General features: G+C 40.5%; 1 protein-coding gene across 1 annotated transcript in view; it reads right to left on the bottom strand.

The window, feature by feature from the left end:
- Positions 1-3220: 3220 nt before the first annotated feature.
- Positions 3221-16461, bottom strand: part of ikzf2 (IKAROS family zinc finger 2) — a 29027-nt gene continuing 15786 nt past the window's right edge. Inside the window, exons 7-9 of the mRNA XM_030429315.1 lie at positions 11784-11921; positions 10816-10947; positions 3221-9787 (exon numbers count right to left, since the gene is read on the bottom strand). Of these exons, the coding sequence (XP_030285175.1) occupies positions 8988-9787; positions 10816-10947; positions 11784-11921 (1070 nt within the window). The 3' untranslated portion in view covers positions 3221-8987. The remainder of the gene's footprint in view (positions 9788-10815; positions 10948-11783; positions 11922-16461) is intronic.

Genomic DNA, 16461 nt, shown 5'->3' with positions numbered 1-16461 from the left:
ACCTTTGCCGAGGATATAATTGCATGACATTGAATTCCAGATCGCAGCCCTGAGACCCAAAGAACGTTGAAACAATCAGGAAACTGTTATTTTATGAAACAACAGAACACCCCTCACTTCACACTTAAAGCTCTGTACTTGGCAGACAAACCACTAACATATTGCAAATAGCTTTGGTGCATTCTGAGGTATGAAGAGCACTATGTTTCACTTCTTCAGCGATCCTTGGCAGACCGTCCTTCACCATTCTGTAACATGGTGGTTTAAAATACCATATACAATGCAATCGCGTGTGAGTGCCGGTTCTGGGCTGGTGCTAGTGCTGGTCCAGAGCTGGTTCAACCTGCAAACCTTTTAACAAGGGCCAGTTTTTACATGGGCGTGAGAGCCGCTGTAGAGTCACATCATTCGGTCTCTAATTTTCCATTGCTTGGAACAACTATTTCAGACTACAACAGCTCTGCGTGATGGAGTATGTGTTTCTCCTGGCAGAGGCATTGCTACATCAGCATCCAAACAATGACTGCTCCTCGGACCACTGCAGCTTCCATTTGGTGTCCACAGTGAAAATCAGTTTTCTTTATTCTGATGTTTTAAGCTGTTTAAATTGATAACCCAGCCCCTGACATAATCAGCTGATCTAGCCCACAGAGTGTTGGTGCCGATCTGGAACCAGTTTACATGGCTGAGAGCCAGTTCATTGGTTGTTGAACCACAAAGAACTCGTCACCTGAATCACCTTGGTCTAAAAGTAATGACTGGGAAACGTTTAATGAAGCGGTGATTCAGCTCTCAGCAAGAGGAAAATGCCCCAAATTGAACAAATGGTTGACTGTACCCCAAAGAGCAAAGTCTGTGTTTTGCACCAAGTAAACAAAGATTATTAACAATTTCAGATACATTTTTTTTGTCCTCTGTGACGATGACACAGCCACACTACTCAAGACAAAGAACATCAAAGATCATTTGTACATGTTGGCCAGAATTCAAAGGTAGCTTCAAGACTGAAGGGGACAGCATAACTGCTTACTGCTGCTCACTGTATGAGACTAGCTACTCTTTGCCGTAGCTATCTGCTATCTACAGCCTCTGAGACTGCCATTCGCTAGTTTTAAGACATGAGATAAATTGCAGCTGTGATTACAGCAATTGTGATCAGGACCATGACACCGGGGACGAGAAGACTCGACAGGTGTAGAAAGGAGAGGCATGGAGAGGCAGAGGATGGAGGGAATGTCTGGCACCAACGGCAGGCAAAGAAAGAATCTAGCACTGGGATATTTTCGTCTTGTTATCGGAGGGTCACTGGTGTGATTCCCCTGGTCTGCATGCCGAAGTGTACTTGGACAAGATACTGAACCCCAAACTGCTCCTGATTTGCTGGTCGGAACCAAAACCGGTAAGTGTTGACTATAATTTAGTTTATGTCAAGATGGTATGAAGTGTGTTTTACGATGAGTTAACGAGGCAGTTAAGCTCCTAGAAGATAGAAAAGATAGAAACTTGAGTTCAGTGGTCATTTTTGCTATGTTCCCTTATATTTTGTTCACCGAGTAGCAAACTCACTGCTTTTACATCTCCCTGCTGAATCTATAGAGGCTATCAGACTATTGCCGCTTGTAGTAAATAGTAGTGTTACTAAGCAGTACCGGCCGGGGCTAGCTGATTAGCGTGCTAGGTATCTCTGCAACATAATAGAAAGACATCTTTGACATAACATCAGTCTTTTTACAGTTATACAGTGAAGTTATGGCACTATTTTACAAACCGATCAACTAATGTTGTACTTTTTTTTCTTCCTACAATGCGAGGAATGTTTTTTCAGAGAGGGCTTTTCACCAGACAGTGAGGGCAGGTGTGTCACTCCTGCGTTTTTAAAAGGGACATGCATGAGTCAAACAGAGATATAATCTGGAAGAGAACAAACAATCAACCGACAAGCAGGTAAATAGAAGAATCACAAGATGAAAAGATACAGTTTGGGGTCTGTTCAGGCGTTTACACTTCTCAGTTTTGCTACCGCCTTCATGCAGCTTTGATTTTGTGTGTGTGTGTGTGCGCGTGTGTATGTGTGTGCGCGTGCGCAATACACAGATTAAAGAAGTAAGGGGGTGAAGAAGACTGCTCTGACATTTAGAGGCTTCAACAGGATTCAGCGCCCACCTGTTCTTAGACAAAGACTGGGGAGGAACAACCACCAGTCATTACACGGCAAACTGAGGCAAAGCACTGACACTATTTCTAGATATTGTTCTTTATGTCGAGACAGAGGATCGAATCAAAATAATAAAGCACAGTTTGCCGCTGTGCTGAAACTGGAGCTGCCTGACATTTAGTTTTATTTATTTACATTTTTTGGGCAATAAATGAGCCAATGTTCTGCAAAGTCGCTTCATGTATCGGTATTTGTGATACATTATATATAAAAATAATAAATAAATGTATTCAGAAAGTGAAATCTGACTGTCAGCTTATATTGCTCTGCTTCACGCCAGAAGGAGTACACGACTGATTGTAATCTGACCCTAAATAAAAATAACACCGGCTCATGCCGTCTGCAAACTGTTACACTGTCGGCGTAACCCCAACACTTCACGAGTGGGACTTAATTGTCTCGCTGCAATTACCTTTTTCTCTTTTCATAATTAATGTCCAGGAAATTGGCCTATTATAGTTGAAATGAAAAAGAAATCGGCCCAAAATAGACCTCACACATTGTGTTATTTTTTGTATGATTGTGCAGAGCAGCTGGTGAATTTGAAATCTGCCACTGAGCTGCTGAACAGTAGAGAGACAGACTGTGGTGGGAATTTAAGATTACTGCAACCAGGGCTGAGCTATTAGGAACACACTTTTATGATAAAAGACTGTCATTCAAATAACACACTTTGGTAATTCAAATATTCTGAGCTCACAGAGATAGAAGTGACACTTGATCATTCAGTCAGTTCAAGACTGGATGTCTGTCTTCACTGTGCAATACCATGAATAACATAATTTAAATTCTACTGGGGCCTATAACGACTCCAAATAAAAACCACACGTAAGTGTTCTACTCACCTCTCCAGACACGTTCAATCCATTCAGTTTGCATGTTTTTGCAACAATCATTCTTTTCTCACAATAAAGTCTTGCAGCTGCATGAAATATAATAACAGAACACTATAAAACAAATGTGTCTGACTTCCCTTTGTCAAAATTCACGAAACAGCCAAGGCAGTCAAATCCACTTCTTTAATAGAGAGAAACCCATGCCTTAAAAATATACATTGTATTCTTCACAGCAGTGTGTCTTCATGTAATGTCACTGATGTCGCAAAAACAGGGCTGAACAGTCCGCCAACTTTCCTTCACCACATTCAGTGTTGGGGCTGATATATGTCATGAGAAATTACCAAAGGAATTCGATCAGTGTGCGTTCCTTTCGATAAATAAATCACATACTTTAGGACATAAAAATACACAACCTATGCAAATACCTGAGAGCCCTCACATCAGAAAAAGTTGTTATCAATGTCAGAGATGATCGATCAGCACACGTTTTCTGGATGATTTCGATATTCAGTGCCAAAATATACACCTTTCATATATTAATTCTTAAAAAATACATTTCACCTGAACCCAGTCTTTTACATTTTTTGTAAACATTTTTTTTTATCAACTTAAAAAAACACACAAAGGTTCACAAAACTAGTTGCATTAACATTTCAGCAGAAAAATAGACATTTAGCACACGCATTTTTCAAAATTTACAAAAAACATCCCCGCGATCGGAAACAATAGCAGTGATTTTTGATTTTCAAGTAGACTCCTCGCTCACGAGGAGGGCTGACAGAGGACCTTTGTTTTTTTTTCTTTCTTATTTTGCTCATATGGCTGCATCATTTAAAATAATTTGTGTACAAGTAAGGCTTGTCCTCATTACGTTACCACGAGGCAGAGAAAAACTAAGTTTGTGCCTCCAAAGGTTGGACCAAATATAACCAGGAGAACAAATTAAAAGTGAGAGAGTGAACAAAACCCTTGCCATGTTTAGCCCGTTCAATTTAATTTAGTTCTTCTCTGTCTATTTGTATTCCTTCTAAAGGTGATCAAAAAAGAAAGAAAAATCAGGGTAGCATCAAAGGTTCACTATGTAGTTTTTGGAAAGAAGTTTTAATCAGAAGAGACTGATTTCACGTGTCTAAACAGACTAAATAAACACTCAACACACTCGACACAGTTTTGTACTGTTTAACTTAGTTCATATGTGACAGACCCTGCCACCATTCTAGCTTCAAACAGTGTTCTCTGTACTTTATATTTCTCTCTGAGAACAGCTTGTTTATCCACTTTTGGAAAAAATAAATGTTTCTGCGTTTGAATAATTACCTCATTAATATTGTAAATATTAGAATTCTGAGTTTGAATTTGTTCTCCAAAAACTACACAGTGCCCCTTTAACTTACATTTGATTGCGGGATCAATAAAAGGATTTGTTGTTTGAGGAGGACCCCTGTCTTTACATATAAGGCTTCAAATAATGAATATATACAAGAATAATATAGTAGAGGAATGTATAGAGTCAATATCACAGCTGCAAGGTGTAAACAATTTCCAGTGCCAATACTTTACAGACAGTAAGTTTTTTTTTTTTTTTTATGCTAGCTGGGCACCAGTAAGAGAAGCAACATGTAAACAGAGAAAAAGCTGCCTTCTGATAACAAGTAGACACGGAACATTGAGGAGTATATCACTGAGTTTAACCTTAGAGAATAATCTGTTTATGCTGAGCCAAGTCGAACTAGTAATGCCAAAACTGTTTGTAAGTACTACTACAACAAAAAGGAACATGTTCATAAGACAGCATTGTTAAATTTGTGTCTCCAGGATTGTTCCTTCAAAGGAAAGACTAACCTTCATTCTGTCAATGATTGTTTTCTCGATTTAATATAACAGCTAGGAGAGAAAAATGTGGACAAAAATATGAATATATATATATTATGCTGCCTTAGTCAGGGCATGGACATAAAGTGCATGGCCAACTGTACAAAGCACAGTCTTATCTGAGTCTTTTTCAGATAGACAGTAACTATGAAAGCGCTGCGAAGACCCTTGTGGACCGAAATCTGTTATTCTTCAACACACTGTGCACGATGGACAAGAGACTTGGAAAAGTGGCTTATCTCCTACATGCCGTTTCCACTTTGCATACATGAGCGTTTAATGTCTGAGCATGTTTACAGAGGTGATGTGGAACGCTACACTTTTGACAAGTGCCTTCAGAGTAGAACGACGCGTTAGCCACACACTCATACTCTCACTTTTCCTCTTGCTCAAGCTGTCTCGTTCTGCATCCCCTCTGCACAAGGTCATACAAGAATGTGGCGACATTACGGGAGAGAGGAAGCGTTAGTGTGTGTGTGTGTGTGCTTGAGATGGTGTTAGTGAGGAGCAGAGAATGAGCAATCTGATTCTTACAAAAGGAGATAATCAAGCCAAACGGCCACCGTACGCATCTAAAATCTGGTCTATTTCAAAAGAGAGTAATTTTTTTTCGATGTTCGGTCGAAATTAAAGCTGCACTACAAGACATTTTAAAATGCCAAGGACACCTCACAAGAGGTATTTGTGCAGGGATGCTGTTATGTTTTTCCCTGTATTTGTCATGACATTCAAAAAGGATTGAAAGACCGCATTTGGAGCCGAACATGTAAGCGTGTCTGCTGAGTTGGAAAACAGCCCAGATGAAGCGGACCCCCACCAAAAGCAATGGGGAAAAAAAAATACAACACTTATATTATGTACACACAGACATCCACACAGCCTGAATCACAAAATGGGTTGGATCGAAAAGATGGGCATAAAGCATAAAGTGAAGTACATCAGAGAAAGGCCATCTATGCCTTACCCTTCGCCTCCTGCATCCCTTTGGTATACATTAAAATAAAGCATCTTGCATTATACTTTCAGTTTAATCATGTAAAGCCATCTTAATTATAATCATTTGCCATCCTCTGTCATTATATGGCTGGATATAAATTTGTAAGCCTGCTAGTTTAAAGCAAAGTTTAGGAATCTGTGTGCTCAAACTGCAAGCAACATGACCCACGAGCCACCAGGATTTGTAGTTTTCATAAGAGCAACCAGGGAAAACAAACAGCTTGGCAGCTTAGTAAAGAAAATGTGATGACAGATTAACTTTTTTAAAGGTCACAGAGCTGACAGGAACCGTGACGCTGCACCTTTTGTTACTTCCTTGTTTTGCTTTGTGATTTTTGCTACATGACCAATTGTTTTACCTTGTAAAGATGAAATAAATAGATGCCAATTATGATTTTCGAGAAACAAGTCAAGATGCAAGCAACAAATTCAGTTTCATGAGATAGAGGTTAAGATTTTAAGTTTAGAAAGATTTGACTTTATAATCACATGTTAATGAGTCCACACATAAATGTAAAACTTTGACCTGAGAACATTTGCCTTGGAAATGATTCATGTAGATATTAATGTCAAAATATATGTGATTTTTAATATATTTCAGTATGTGTGCAATTTTCATGAGGAAAAGCCTTTTTTGCTAAATGCTTTAAAATATGGTATACAGTGTGCATCCGAACAGCTTTATTCAGTAATACCTTTTCAAAAATTGTTGACTTTCAAAATGGCAAATAATACGGCAGCAGGAAGTTGGTGGTCTCTTTTGTGCAAGTAATGGTGCACAAGTGCTTTACCAGCCACTGATAAGTGGAAAAACAATTGTGGTGCAGGTAAAGACTAAGTGATTGATCGTGGAAACATGCACGGTAATTCAAAAATATAAACTTGCTAGCTAGAAATGCTACTTTTGGCAACAAGAATACCTGGGCTATTACTGCAGCGTAACAAAGACTGAAAAAATAGCCCGACTGCACAATCATAATAACAGTCAAGGTGAATTAATGAAGGTTCAGCTGAATCCTACAAATTGGGTAAGAGGTAGCTTTCTGCAATCAGCCGGCTACATAACCTTTTTAGAGAGTTAGCATTAGCTTTAGCTTGGTCTGGGACTTCACTAACTTCACAAATGAGGTGTCGATACAAACAATAACAATTTCAAATGCAATTTGTAACATGTCTTTGTTAATATTTGTGGAAAAGATAGTACTACAAATTGTGTACGTTGTAGTAAGTTGTGATATAGGCTACATATGTAAATCTTGTTTCTATTTCTGTACACAAACACTTTTATTTGTCACTCTTATTAAATAACATTCAAAGTCTCAGAGTTGTCTTGTTGACTAATGGAATAACATTTTTAAAAATTGTGTTCGTTGTATCCATTATTAGGAGCTTACGATAAAGTCCGATGTACTTTCAAATGATTTTTTTTTTTTTTAAATCGCAACATCTTGTAATTAATAAGGTCATTTATGTTTGCAAAATAATTTTTGCAGTGAGAAGCAGCATTACTAAAGCAGAACCAAATACTATTTAAACGATGGCACAACTGTTTGACTTTCTATGGCTGAAGATAGACACATTTAGAAAGCTCTGGCAATCAAGCCCACATGGACACCAAGTTGCTTGCAGCTAGAACACCCAGCACCAGAGGACCCTATCATTGTTTGTATTACAACATTGTTCATGGGAAAACCATTGAGCAAAATGGGCCATTGCAATGTCATGAAAAACAAAAGACAGAAAAAAAAATCCTCCGATATGTGCAATACCACACCGCTAAGTATTCATATATGGTAGTATGGCTTTTTCTTTTCTTTTTTTTTTATTACACCCAATTTAAACCTGGTATTAAAATGTGATCTATACCTGGATGTGCTATCCGGACAAGGACAAATGCATTTTAATGCGATCGGATCTGCCTGACTACATCTGGAGGTAGTGTAGCTTGCATAGTGTTTGGATCTTAGGTCGGCGTAAACACACGATCCATACAACCTGCTGAATACGTACTCGACAATGCATTGATGCAGTTATTTGTTTTTTACTTTGTATAAAACTTGGTTTAAAGTAGAGAATGGGCAAGTGAGGAGGCAGAAAGCGACATGCCTCTACTGATAACGTGTCTATTCTGCGCCACGAAAGCTTCGATTGATGCTTTATTCCACAGAATAGTGTAACTCACATGCTAGTAATGCAACACACTGGGACAGAATGACACAAGGAAAAGGATAGCTTAATGCACTACATTTGCCGAATTTACAAGCTGCCACAAATGTCTAAGAATTTGTCGCAGACCATGTTGTCAAGGTGTCTTAAGTTTCCCTTAACTCAACAACTCAAAAAAATCTATGCTTTTCTAAAGGAATCTGGGACTTGCTGATTTGCTGCTACCTGAAATCACTGATTCAGAGGCTTTCATCACAAGGACAAAGATCAGAACTCAGTGTTAATAAGAACGCATTAAAAATACCAGGTGGAAACAAGGTGATGATCGGATCGTTAACTTTTTGAGATTCCAGGTTTGAAATTAAATGTTAGAGACTACCTGAAGTCTTCACCTCGGTTGTACAACTTGTTGTACTTTCATTTTTTCTTTTAATAAACTGTCTCTGGTGCATTGAGGCCACAAGACAGGAACATGTTCTTACAGTATATCTTGTTACTTCTTGAGAGTGAAAAAAATGTTTCATTGACAAAGCGTGGCGACAGGACAAGCACGAGGAGACGTTATCCAGTAAGATCAAATGAATGTCATCTGACAGCTGCTCTGTTATACATTTCATGAACATTAAGAGAAAAAAACAAAAACAACTTACCTTCCTTCCTCTACATTAATCTTAATTCAATATGTAGAAAATGTGTCTTTGGCCCATACCTTCATATGATTGTTCAACTTTTCAGATTCACAATAAGTAGCTTAAAAAGAAGTCTATGCTATGATTGTGCTACACTTGTCTACAGTGTCATTCAAACTGTGCAGTCTCAGAGGTCAGGGGTTAAGGGCGGATATCAGGCTATTGCTCCTTTTCCCTTCTTTGCCTTTTCCCTTAATTCCTACCATCCTCTCAATGGAAGGTGTGTTCACCGCGGACTATGTGAGAGGAGAACTCATAGCGGTCTCTGCTGCGGTGACCGCAGATGTTGCACTCCAGTGGATCTCTGTATCCGTGGCAGCCCATATGGATGGTGTACATGACATGGTCCAGGAAGAGCACCCGACAGTGCTCACACTGGAAGGCCCGCAACTCCTGGCCCTCTCGTCCAAACACCCTAACCCCTTCATGGCTCGCGAGCCTTTCTGTGGCCGCCCGCATCGTCCCAGTCCCCACTCCTGCCCCACTTCTGGGTGATGCTTCTGATAGCCGCTCACCTGAATACATCACAGCTGGACTGGCTCGAGACCTGAGGCCGGGAGGGGGGTTGCTGCCATGATAGCCCTGCCTCTCCTGAGGGCTGCTGCGAGCTGAGTCAGCTGAGTCGAGTCCACTGTGGTTAGGAGATTCCTCTTGCACTTTCTGGGGCAGCTTGCCGAGCCTGCTTAAAGCAGTCGGGCCATTTGTGGTGTGATGGCCCGGGTGGTCATGTGGCTGAGGTGGAAGCGCGTCACAGTTTCCTGGACGCTCTGTTCGTTGGCCCAATGGCATGACATGGTGGAAGAGGGGGTTGATGGGCATCATCTCCGCCATAGAGAGAGGGGGACCTGGATGGTGAAGCATGGGCCGAATGCTGTCCGACCCCAGGTATGTGATGGCATTGCTGATGGCCTGGTCCATCATGTGGGCCGGCAGCAGTTCTGCCTGCTTCTCATACTTGAGGCCCATCTCATAGCTAACTTCAGGATAGCTGTACCGTAACATCTTTTCACCTGCATGAAACAGAGTAACACTATGACTGCACAGAAATTACTCGACTCAACAATTTCAACATGTACGACACAAGACATAATAAATGAAGAGGCACTGACAGACGTGGAGGGCGACACTCTTGCTTGTAGCTACAAACAAAAGGAGAAGAACAAGCTGTACAAATATGAGCAAGACTTGACTTCACAAACTTATATCTCTGCGATATTTCAGGGCTTGTTTTTTTGGCTTTTGTTATTTTGCACTCGATGTTCTGCATGTACGCATCTAATGAGGTGGAAAGCCCCATCCATCTACTGCGCTGTTTAACCCCTCCAGAACAGGGATGCGGTGAGCTGTTTTCTCTCGATAAGAGCAATGGCAAAGTTACAGGTGTACCTAACCACAGAGTGAAAAACACTTCCTTGCCTCTCAGTCAACAGCTTTGCTCTAGCTTGCTCAATCTCTCTCTCTCTCTCTCTTTTTTTTTTTTTTCTAATAGTGTGGCAAATTAAACCAAATTCAGAGAAAGAATCTGTGCTCGTTACTAGGGCAGGTCTATTGTGTGTTATAATATAATACCGTACGATCCGACACTGCAAGGAAAGGGGAGAAAAAACTCAAAGCGATAAGCACAGAAAAACAGTTAGACATGTTAATAACTTTGAAATTGCTATCAGCATAAAAGTGATAATAGCATTACGTGATGACAGTTTAATGAAGGTCCTGCAAAGCTACTGTCAAGTCAAAATTACAGTCTGCTTGGACAAGTAATACACTTCTTTCACAACAAAATCCACTGAAATGCTGCATGAGTTGAGGTCAGAGCCAGCCACCATATATGATTTGCATGTTAATCCATCAGTGTAGAATTCAACAGAACAAATCCTCCTCAACCACCAACTCTACTTTAGACACAAAAAGACACTGGAAGAGTTGAAATGTATTCAGATTATATAATGCGTCACATAATACTGCTCCTCAAGGACAATGACTAAAGCAGAGAAAAACTTCTTCTTGGCCTTTTTTTTTTTTTTTTTAAGATACCCACCCACAAATTTCTGGGGCGTGGTGCTCTTCCTTTTTCCCACGTTGTTTTGCAGCCTTTCGATAACAGGCGGCCGTTCGAACGTGGCCATGGTGTTGGCCTCCGCCATGGGCCTCTGCTCTGTGGGACCCTCACCTGGACAGTTCGAGAAGGTGGAGGGAGTTAGAGAGGGAAAGAACGCATTGGGTGGGGTGTTGACACTCGAAAGTAAAATTGGTCAAATCGAACAGATCGCTTTTCTTAAAATGTTAAAATTAAACTGAAATAAGAATTCTGCTTTCAGTAAAAAACATAAATTTTTGATTATGGCATTTAATTTAAACATCTTTAAACAAACTTCAGTTCTGCCATACACCCACAAAGCCTCCTAATCCCAGAGGAAATGTTGTTTGAGTCAGTGACTTCTTTTAAATCACTTCAGTCTTTTCACAAAAAGCCTTTTATTAATTCTAGCACACCATCTTATTACCAACACATCTGTTTCATTATTAGTATTCATCTTATTGTTTGTCATTTGAATTGCTTGTTTTGATTTGCCCCAGTCAATATGTTTTAATCTTGCTTCAACCTTCACCTTGAAAAATGTTAATAAATACAGTTTATTATTATTGTTATTATCTCTAATCATTTTAGCCTCAATTCATTTGAATTATTTTCATTCTTTGAAGACTAAATAAATAAATGAATGACCTTTTGAAGCATTTAAGTGTATATACATACATTATGAGAGTCGTGCAAATGTTTTAACAGATAAATAAAAAATTAACAAAGATTACATAGAGCAAATAATAACTTAGAAAGCCAGAAAACATTCTGTGCAGAATTGACATAGTCGTGGATGCTTCATACAGGCCTTTGCTGTGTACATGCAGATTTTTGTCCTGTGAGATCCAACTTTACTGTACTACAGTTACCGTTACACATTATGCCGCCTTCGCATTCTCAGTTTCAGGTTTAGTAAAACCGTTTACCTGTGTAAGGGCCAGTGTTGGCGGTCGGATCCAAGCCGATGCCCTGCAGGTAACTATGGCAGCGCTCTTTATGTTCCTCTAGAGAAGTGCGCTGTTTGTAGCTCCGACCACAAAAGTTGCACTTGTGTGGTTTGCCAACTAAAAAGTGAAGACATTCGAGAGAGAGAAAGAGAGAATATTAAACTTCATTCACCGCCGCGCAGACAGAAAGAGTGGGTAGCGTCCGATGAGATAATGCAACCTGCTGCAGCGTTTACAGGCGGTGCGTAGTAGTAAATACCGTGAACAGTCAGTAGTACAAACAAACCCAGCCTCTGAGATCATGGATGTTCCACTACTAGTGTGAGGATTCCACACAACTGTTGCCAGACACAAAGAAGAGGCTGTGGGCGACACAGATAGTTGCATGGCGTCTGCCTTTTCAAAAAAACGCTTTGGTCTCTGAAACACACAGCAAAAACTCCCACTGCTGCAGGGGCACAGCATGAGTGAACAATCGCATCCCATGGTGGCGGTAGGAAACAAACTCCAAAGTTAAACTGCTATGGAGGTGGAGTGTGATTCATTGTGTCATTTCTATTTTATTCCATTTCTTCCTACCAAGACAAGTGGAAAGATGGAGGCACATCTCTTACATCTATCTCGGTCAAGCCATCCGCCCCATCTAGCCTACATCCATCCAACATCCAAGTGTGACTGCTGTGGTTGAGATAAGTTAATTTCCACCTGGAACATGCGTAGGTACGAGTTTACCAGTGATTCACGGATCCGGTCACTGGTGTCTAGGGGGTGGGAATCTCTCTGCACCTCAGTTTCTATTGGATTATGATTCAGACGGCTGTGATGTGATTCTGAAACTGTTATCAGTTTCATCTCTATGCATTCAAATTTTTGATTTCTATGCGTGATTTATTTTTTTCAAAGTTTGCTACCTTTAAAACATATCTCAATTGTGATGATTAATCATTTAAATAAACATATCAATTTACTTTTGTTGTCTTTGCTTACACTCTTCACAAAGTCAAGCTGTAGCCAGCTATAAAAGCAACACTTGACACTTGTTTTATGTCAACTTGATGGCTAATTGACCGGCTGTTAAGTGTTTCTCCATTCTATGTCTACTCAAAGTGCTTCACAGCACTTGCTGCATTCAACCATTCGTACTCTCATTCACACACTGATGCTACATAAGGTGTCGGGCGGCTCATCAGGAGCTTCCTAATAAAATCTATCAGCGATATTTCTACGCTCAGTGCTTCACACACACTCACACACTGAATGGAAGAGCCATCGAGGAGCAGTATGGGGTTCAGTATCTTGCCCGACCACGTTTTCACATCTAGACAATGTTTCGTCTCCCAGTTGGTTCCAGCCAACAGACCGGTCTTACAAAATTGCTACGGGTGATCATGACGTTGAGAATTAGGCTTTACATGTTCAATTCCTGTCTTTTCTGCATTGGGACACAATCATCTCTGGGGAGAATTGCAACGCATCTGAGGATTTACAATATTCCTCAGGCCCAAAAGTAAAAAGTAACCAGAAGGGTAGTTTTGTACTTTTACACTGTAAAAGTGAAAGTCACCCAAACAAATAGTGCTTAGTCTTAAAGTATCTTAAAGGTGGCAATAGTTTGTCCCCCATTGTGTTCCAACTTGTATCATATATCCTATGTGCTGGAGGCAGGGGCGAATAGAAATGAATAAGGCACCGGTTGTATGCAGTGGACCACCAGCACACAGGAAATCATGATTAGAGGGCACTTTATCACACACTTTATCATGTATAGTTGTTGATGCAGATGGTTTAATTATTCTATATCCATTACATTGTTCAATCAGCCTTTAATTCATAATTGTAAGTTGAAGCAAAAAACTCTTCTATTGGCAGTTTAAGTATCAAAAGTATTTTTGGGGGCAACACATGTACTTAAAAATGTGCGAATTCGCTCTGATGCATAAAGTAAACTGCAAAGTAACTAGTAGCTAACTGTAGTGGAGTAAAAAGTACAACATTTCCTTCCAAAATGTAGTGGAGGGGAGGAAAACAGCAGCAGATAATGTAAACACTATGGTATTATACACAATTGCCTCAGCACTGCACTTAAATACATTACTTGAGTAAATGTAGTTGGTTAGTTACGTGCCGTCATTGGTCACCACCTTCGTGTGATGGAATGTACACGAGCTGTTTCCACAGCGAGGTAGAAGTTGAGTCAAAAATGTGTATAAACGTAATTGCGACATACAGTATTAAAGAGAAAACCCTACGCAGGCTGACACTGCTGAGGAAACAGGTTCTCAAAACTAATGTAATGACTCATAAAGGGACTCGGTGAGTGAACCTGAGGCCACAGCAGCACACTGGTGTGACCCAGACGCCATCATTAGCAACGCGGTATAGTAAGACGTTCACTGGCATAATGGGGACAGCTATTACTAGAAGAAAGATGTGATGATCCTGTGCTCTTGTCACTGTGAGAACAGAGAAACCAAACACGTTTCAGTCTGAGGCGGTGGAGGTTGTAACACACGCACACACACACACACACACACACACACACACACACACACACACACACACACACAGGCACACACACATTGAAACATAGGTGACAGTTCACACGTGAACCTGAGTGTTTTTCTCCCACCGAGAGGGATGTTTAGTTTCTTTTTCTTTTCTTTTTTTTTCAATAAAGTATCGAAGTTACTCAGAACTGGATATTCCTTTGTCTGTGAACGTTTTTCCTACCTTGACTGCTTTTATGCGAGTGTCGCAGAATGGCGCGGCCAAATCTTGCATCAGCAGTCATCATGTGGAATGATAACAGCCTTTTTTTTTCTTTTTTCTGCTAATATGTGTCATTCAGTACTCTTGTGGTCTATGAATGACATTGTATTGGCAGAACTCGAAACTAGGATTCATTATCTTTTTTCTGAGTAGGAAAAGTGGTGGCTAATAACAAAAGGTTTCGGTATTATTTAAGCGTGAGTAAGTGTGTCTGCGGGGTCATTGCAGTAATATTCATTCTGGGTAGTGAGAGAGCGTAACTTCTGAACGAAAAAAAACGTCATCATGGAAATCATTTTTTTCTTGTCTTCGTTGCATGAAAGTAAAACAGTTGGAGTAGGCATTATTCAGTCGAGCGGCGCTGCCTCGTTTGCCTGGCGGCTCTCGTCCACACACACACACACACGCACACACACACACACACACGACATAGACTCCGTTACTTTTTCATATTTATATAACCGCCCACACGCGACCTTGTGCAGATGTTGGATGGACCTGAAGAATCCACCTTTCAGCTGCTATTCTTAGTCATGTAAATGATCCACACTGTGCACTCAGACTCACTTGACTGATTGCATTTGGCTAATAAACAGGAACTTGCTCGAATTTAAATCGTCTGTCGTACAAAAAAGTGTGAAATCCTTTTGCCTCTCAAGCATCGCCTTGCATTATCCCGCTCCTCAATGGATAATTAAAATATTCTACCAGACCATAGGAATATCAGTCCCAATTCAACGTGCTTTTGTTTCGACACTCTTGACTATCTCTTGCTCCTGTCGCACGTTTTTCCCTCCCTGACCTCTCTGTCAATGCTGCATTTCCCTCTATTTTTTGGCTACACCTGTTCTTCCTGGCAAGGCACCAGGCCAGAGCTGTCAGCTCTGCAGCATCCAGCGACTGAGGAGAGAGTCCCCCGTGTGTCCAGGAACGTCATGGCAGCGCAACAGAATCCTCATATTTCCAACTACAATGGCCAGCTGTGAATTACTAATTGTGATTTTTCAAGGGAACTAAAAGGGGGGGAGGGGGTCAGTTGAACAATAGAGGAAGTGAAAGTAAGAAAATGGCCATCGCTGATAGCGAAGGACAGAAGTGGAGATAAGAAAAGTAAGAAAACTCATTAAAGAAGCAACTGAAACGAGGATTAGAAACAAAAAAAAACTGTACACAAACACATGGACTCACAACCAAACACACACGTTGCCTGCCTCTAAACAGGGAACTGCGTATGAGTAACCCCTGTGGGGGCATCACAGGCAGAAATGACGGTATTGTCTGACCTTGATCTCAAAGGAGCAAGAAAAAAAAAAGGGGCGAGCACATCCTCTCTGATAGGAAAGTGGGTTACAGTTGAGAGACGCTCCCCATGTGTTTCTCAACAGACAGATAGTTTCCTCCTGAGCCAGTCAAGCTACTAAGGAACAGCATGTCCTTGGTGCCTAACCACAAAACACTCACAGCACCGTCTATAACACTCACATACAGAAGAAAGTAACAAAAAAAAAATGCGTCTATCCAACAACAATGCAAAACAGAGGAACCGACCGTACGGTATGGCTACCGTGGCTACCATGCTTCTGCTAGCTCTTCTTTAGTCACACAAAGAAAAAAAAAATCTGATGAGAAAAATGAAGAGGCACTTACAAATGAAAAATAATAAAATAAATAATAATTACATTGATCAAAAAGCCTGGCATTATGTTGAACCAGGCAGGGGCCTCTAAGTTTCCTCCTGATGCAAAATGTTCTTTATGAAAGGTACATTTTAGTCCTCAGATCATTGATTTTCAAAGTTTTTTTTTTTTTTCCTACATTATGTGGAAGGCAAACTGCAATGATCAGGTACACACACTCACAGTGGGAGAGAGTATGGACATGCAAACAA

This window comes from Sparus aurata, chromosome 9, assembly GCF_900880675.1.
Source record: "Sparus aurata chromosome 9, fSpaAur1.1, whole genome shotgun sequence".
NCBI lineage: Eukaryota > Metazoa > Chordata > Actinopteri > Spariformes > Sparidae > Sparus > Sparus aurata.
Note: the sequence above shows the minus strand (reverse complement) of the source record. Positions and strands in the feature narration are given on the sequence as shown.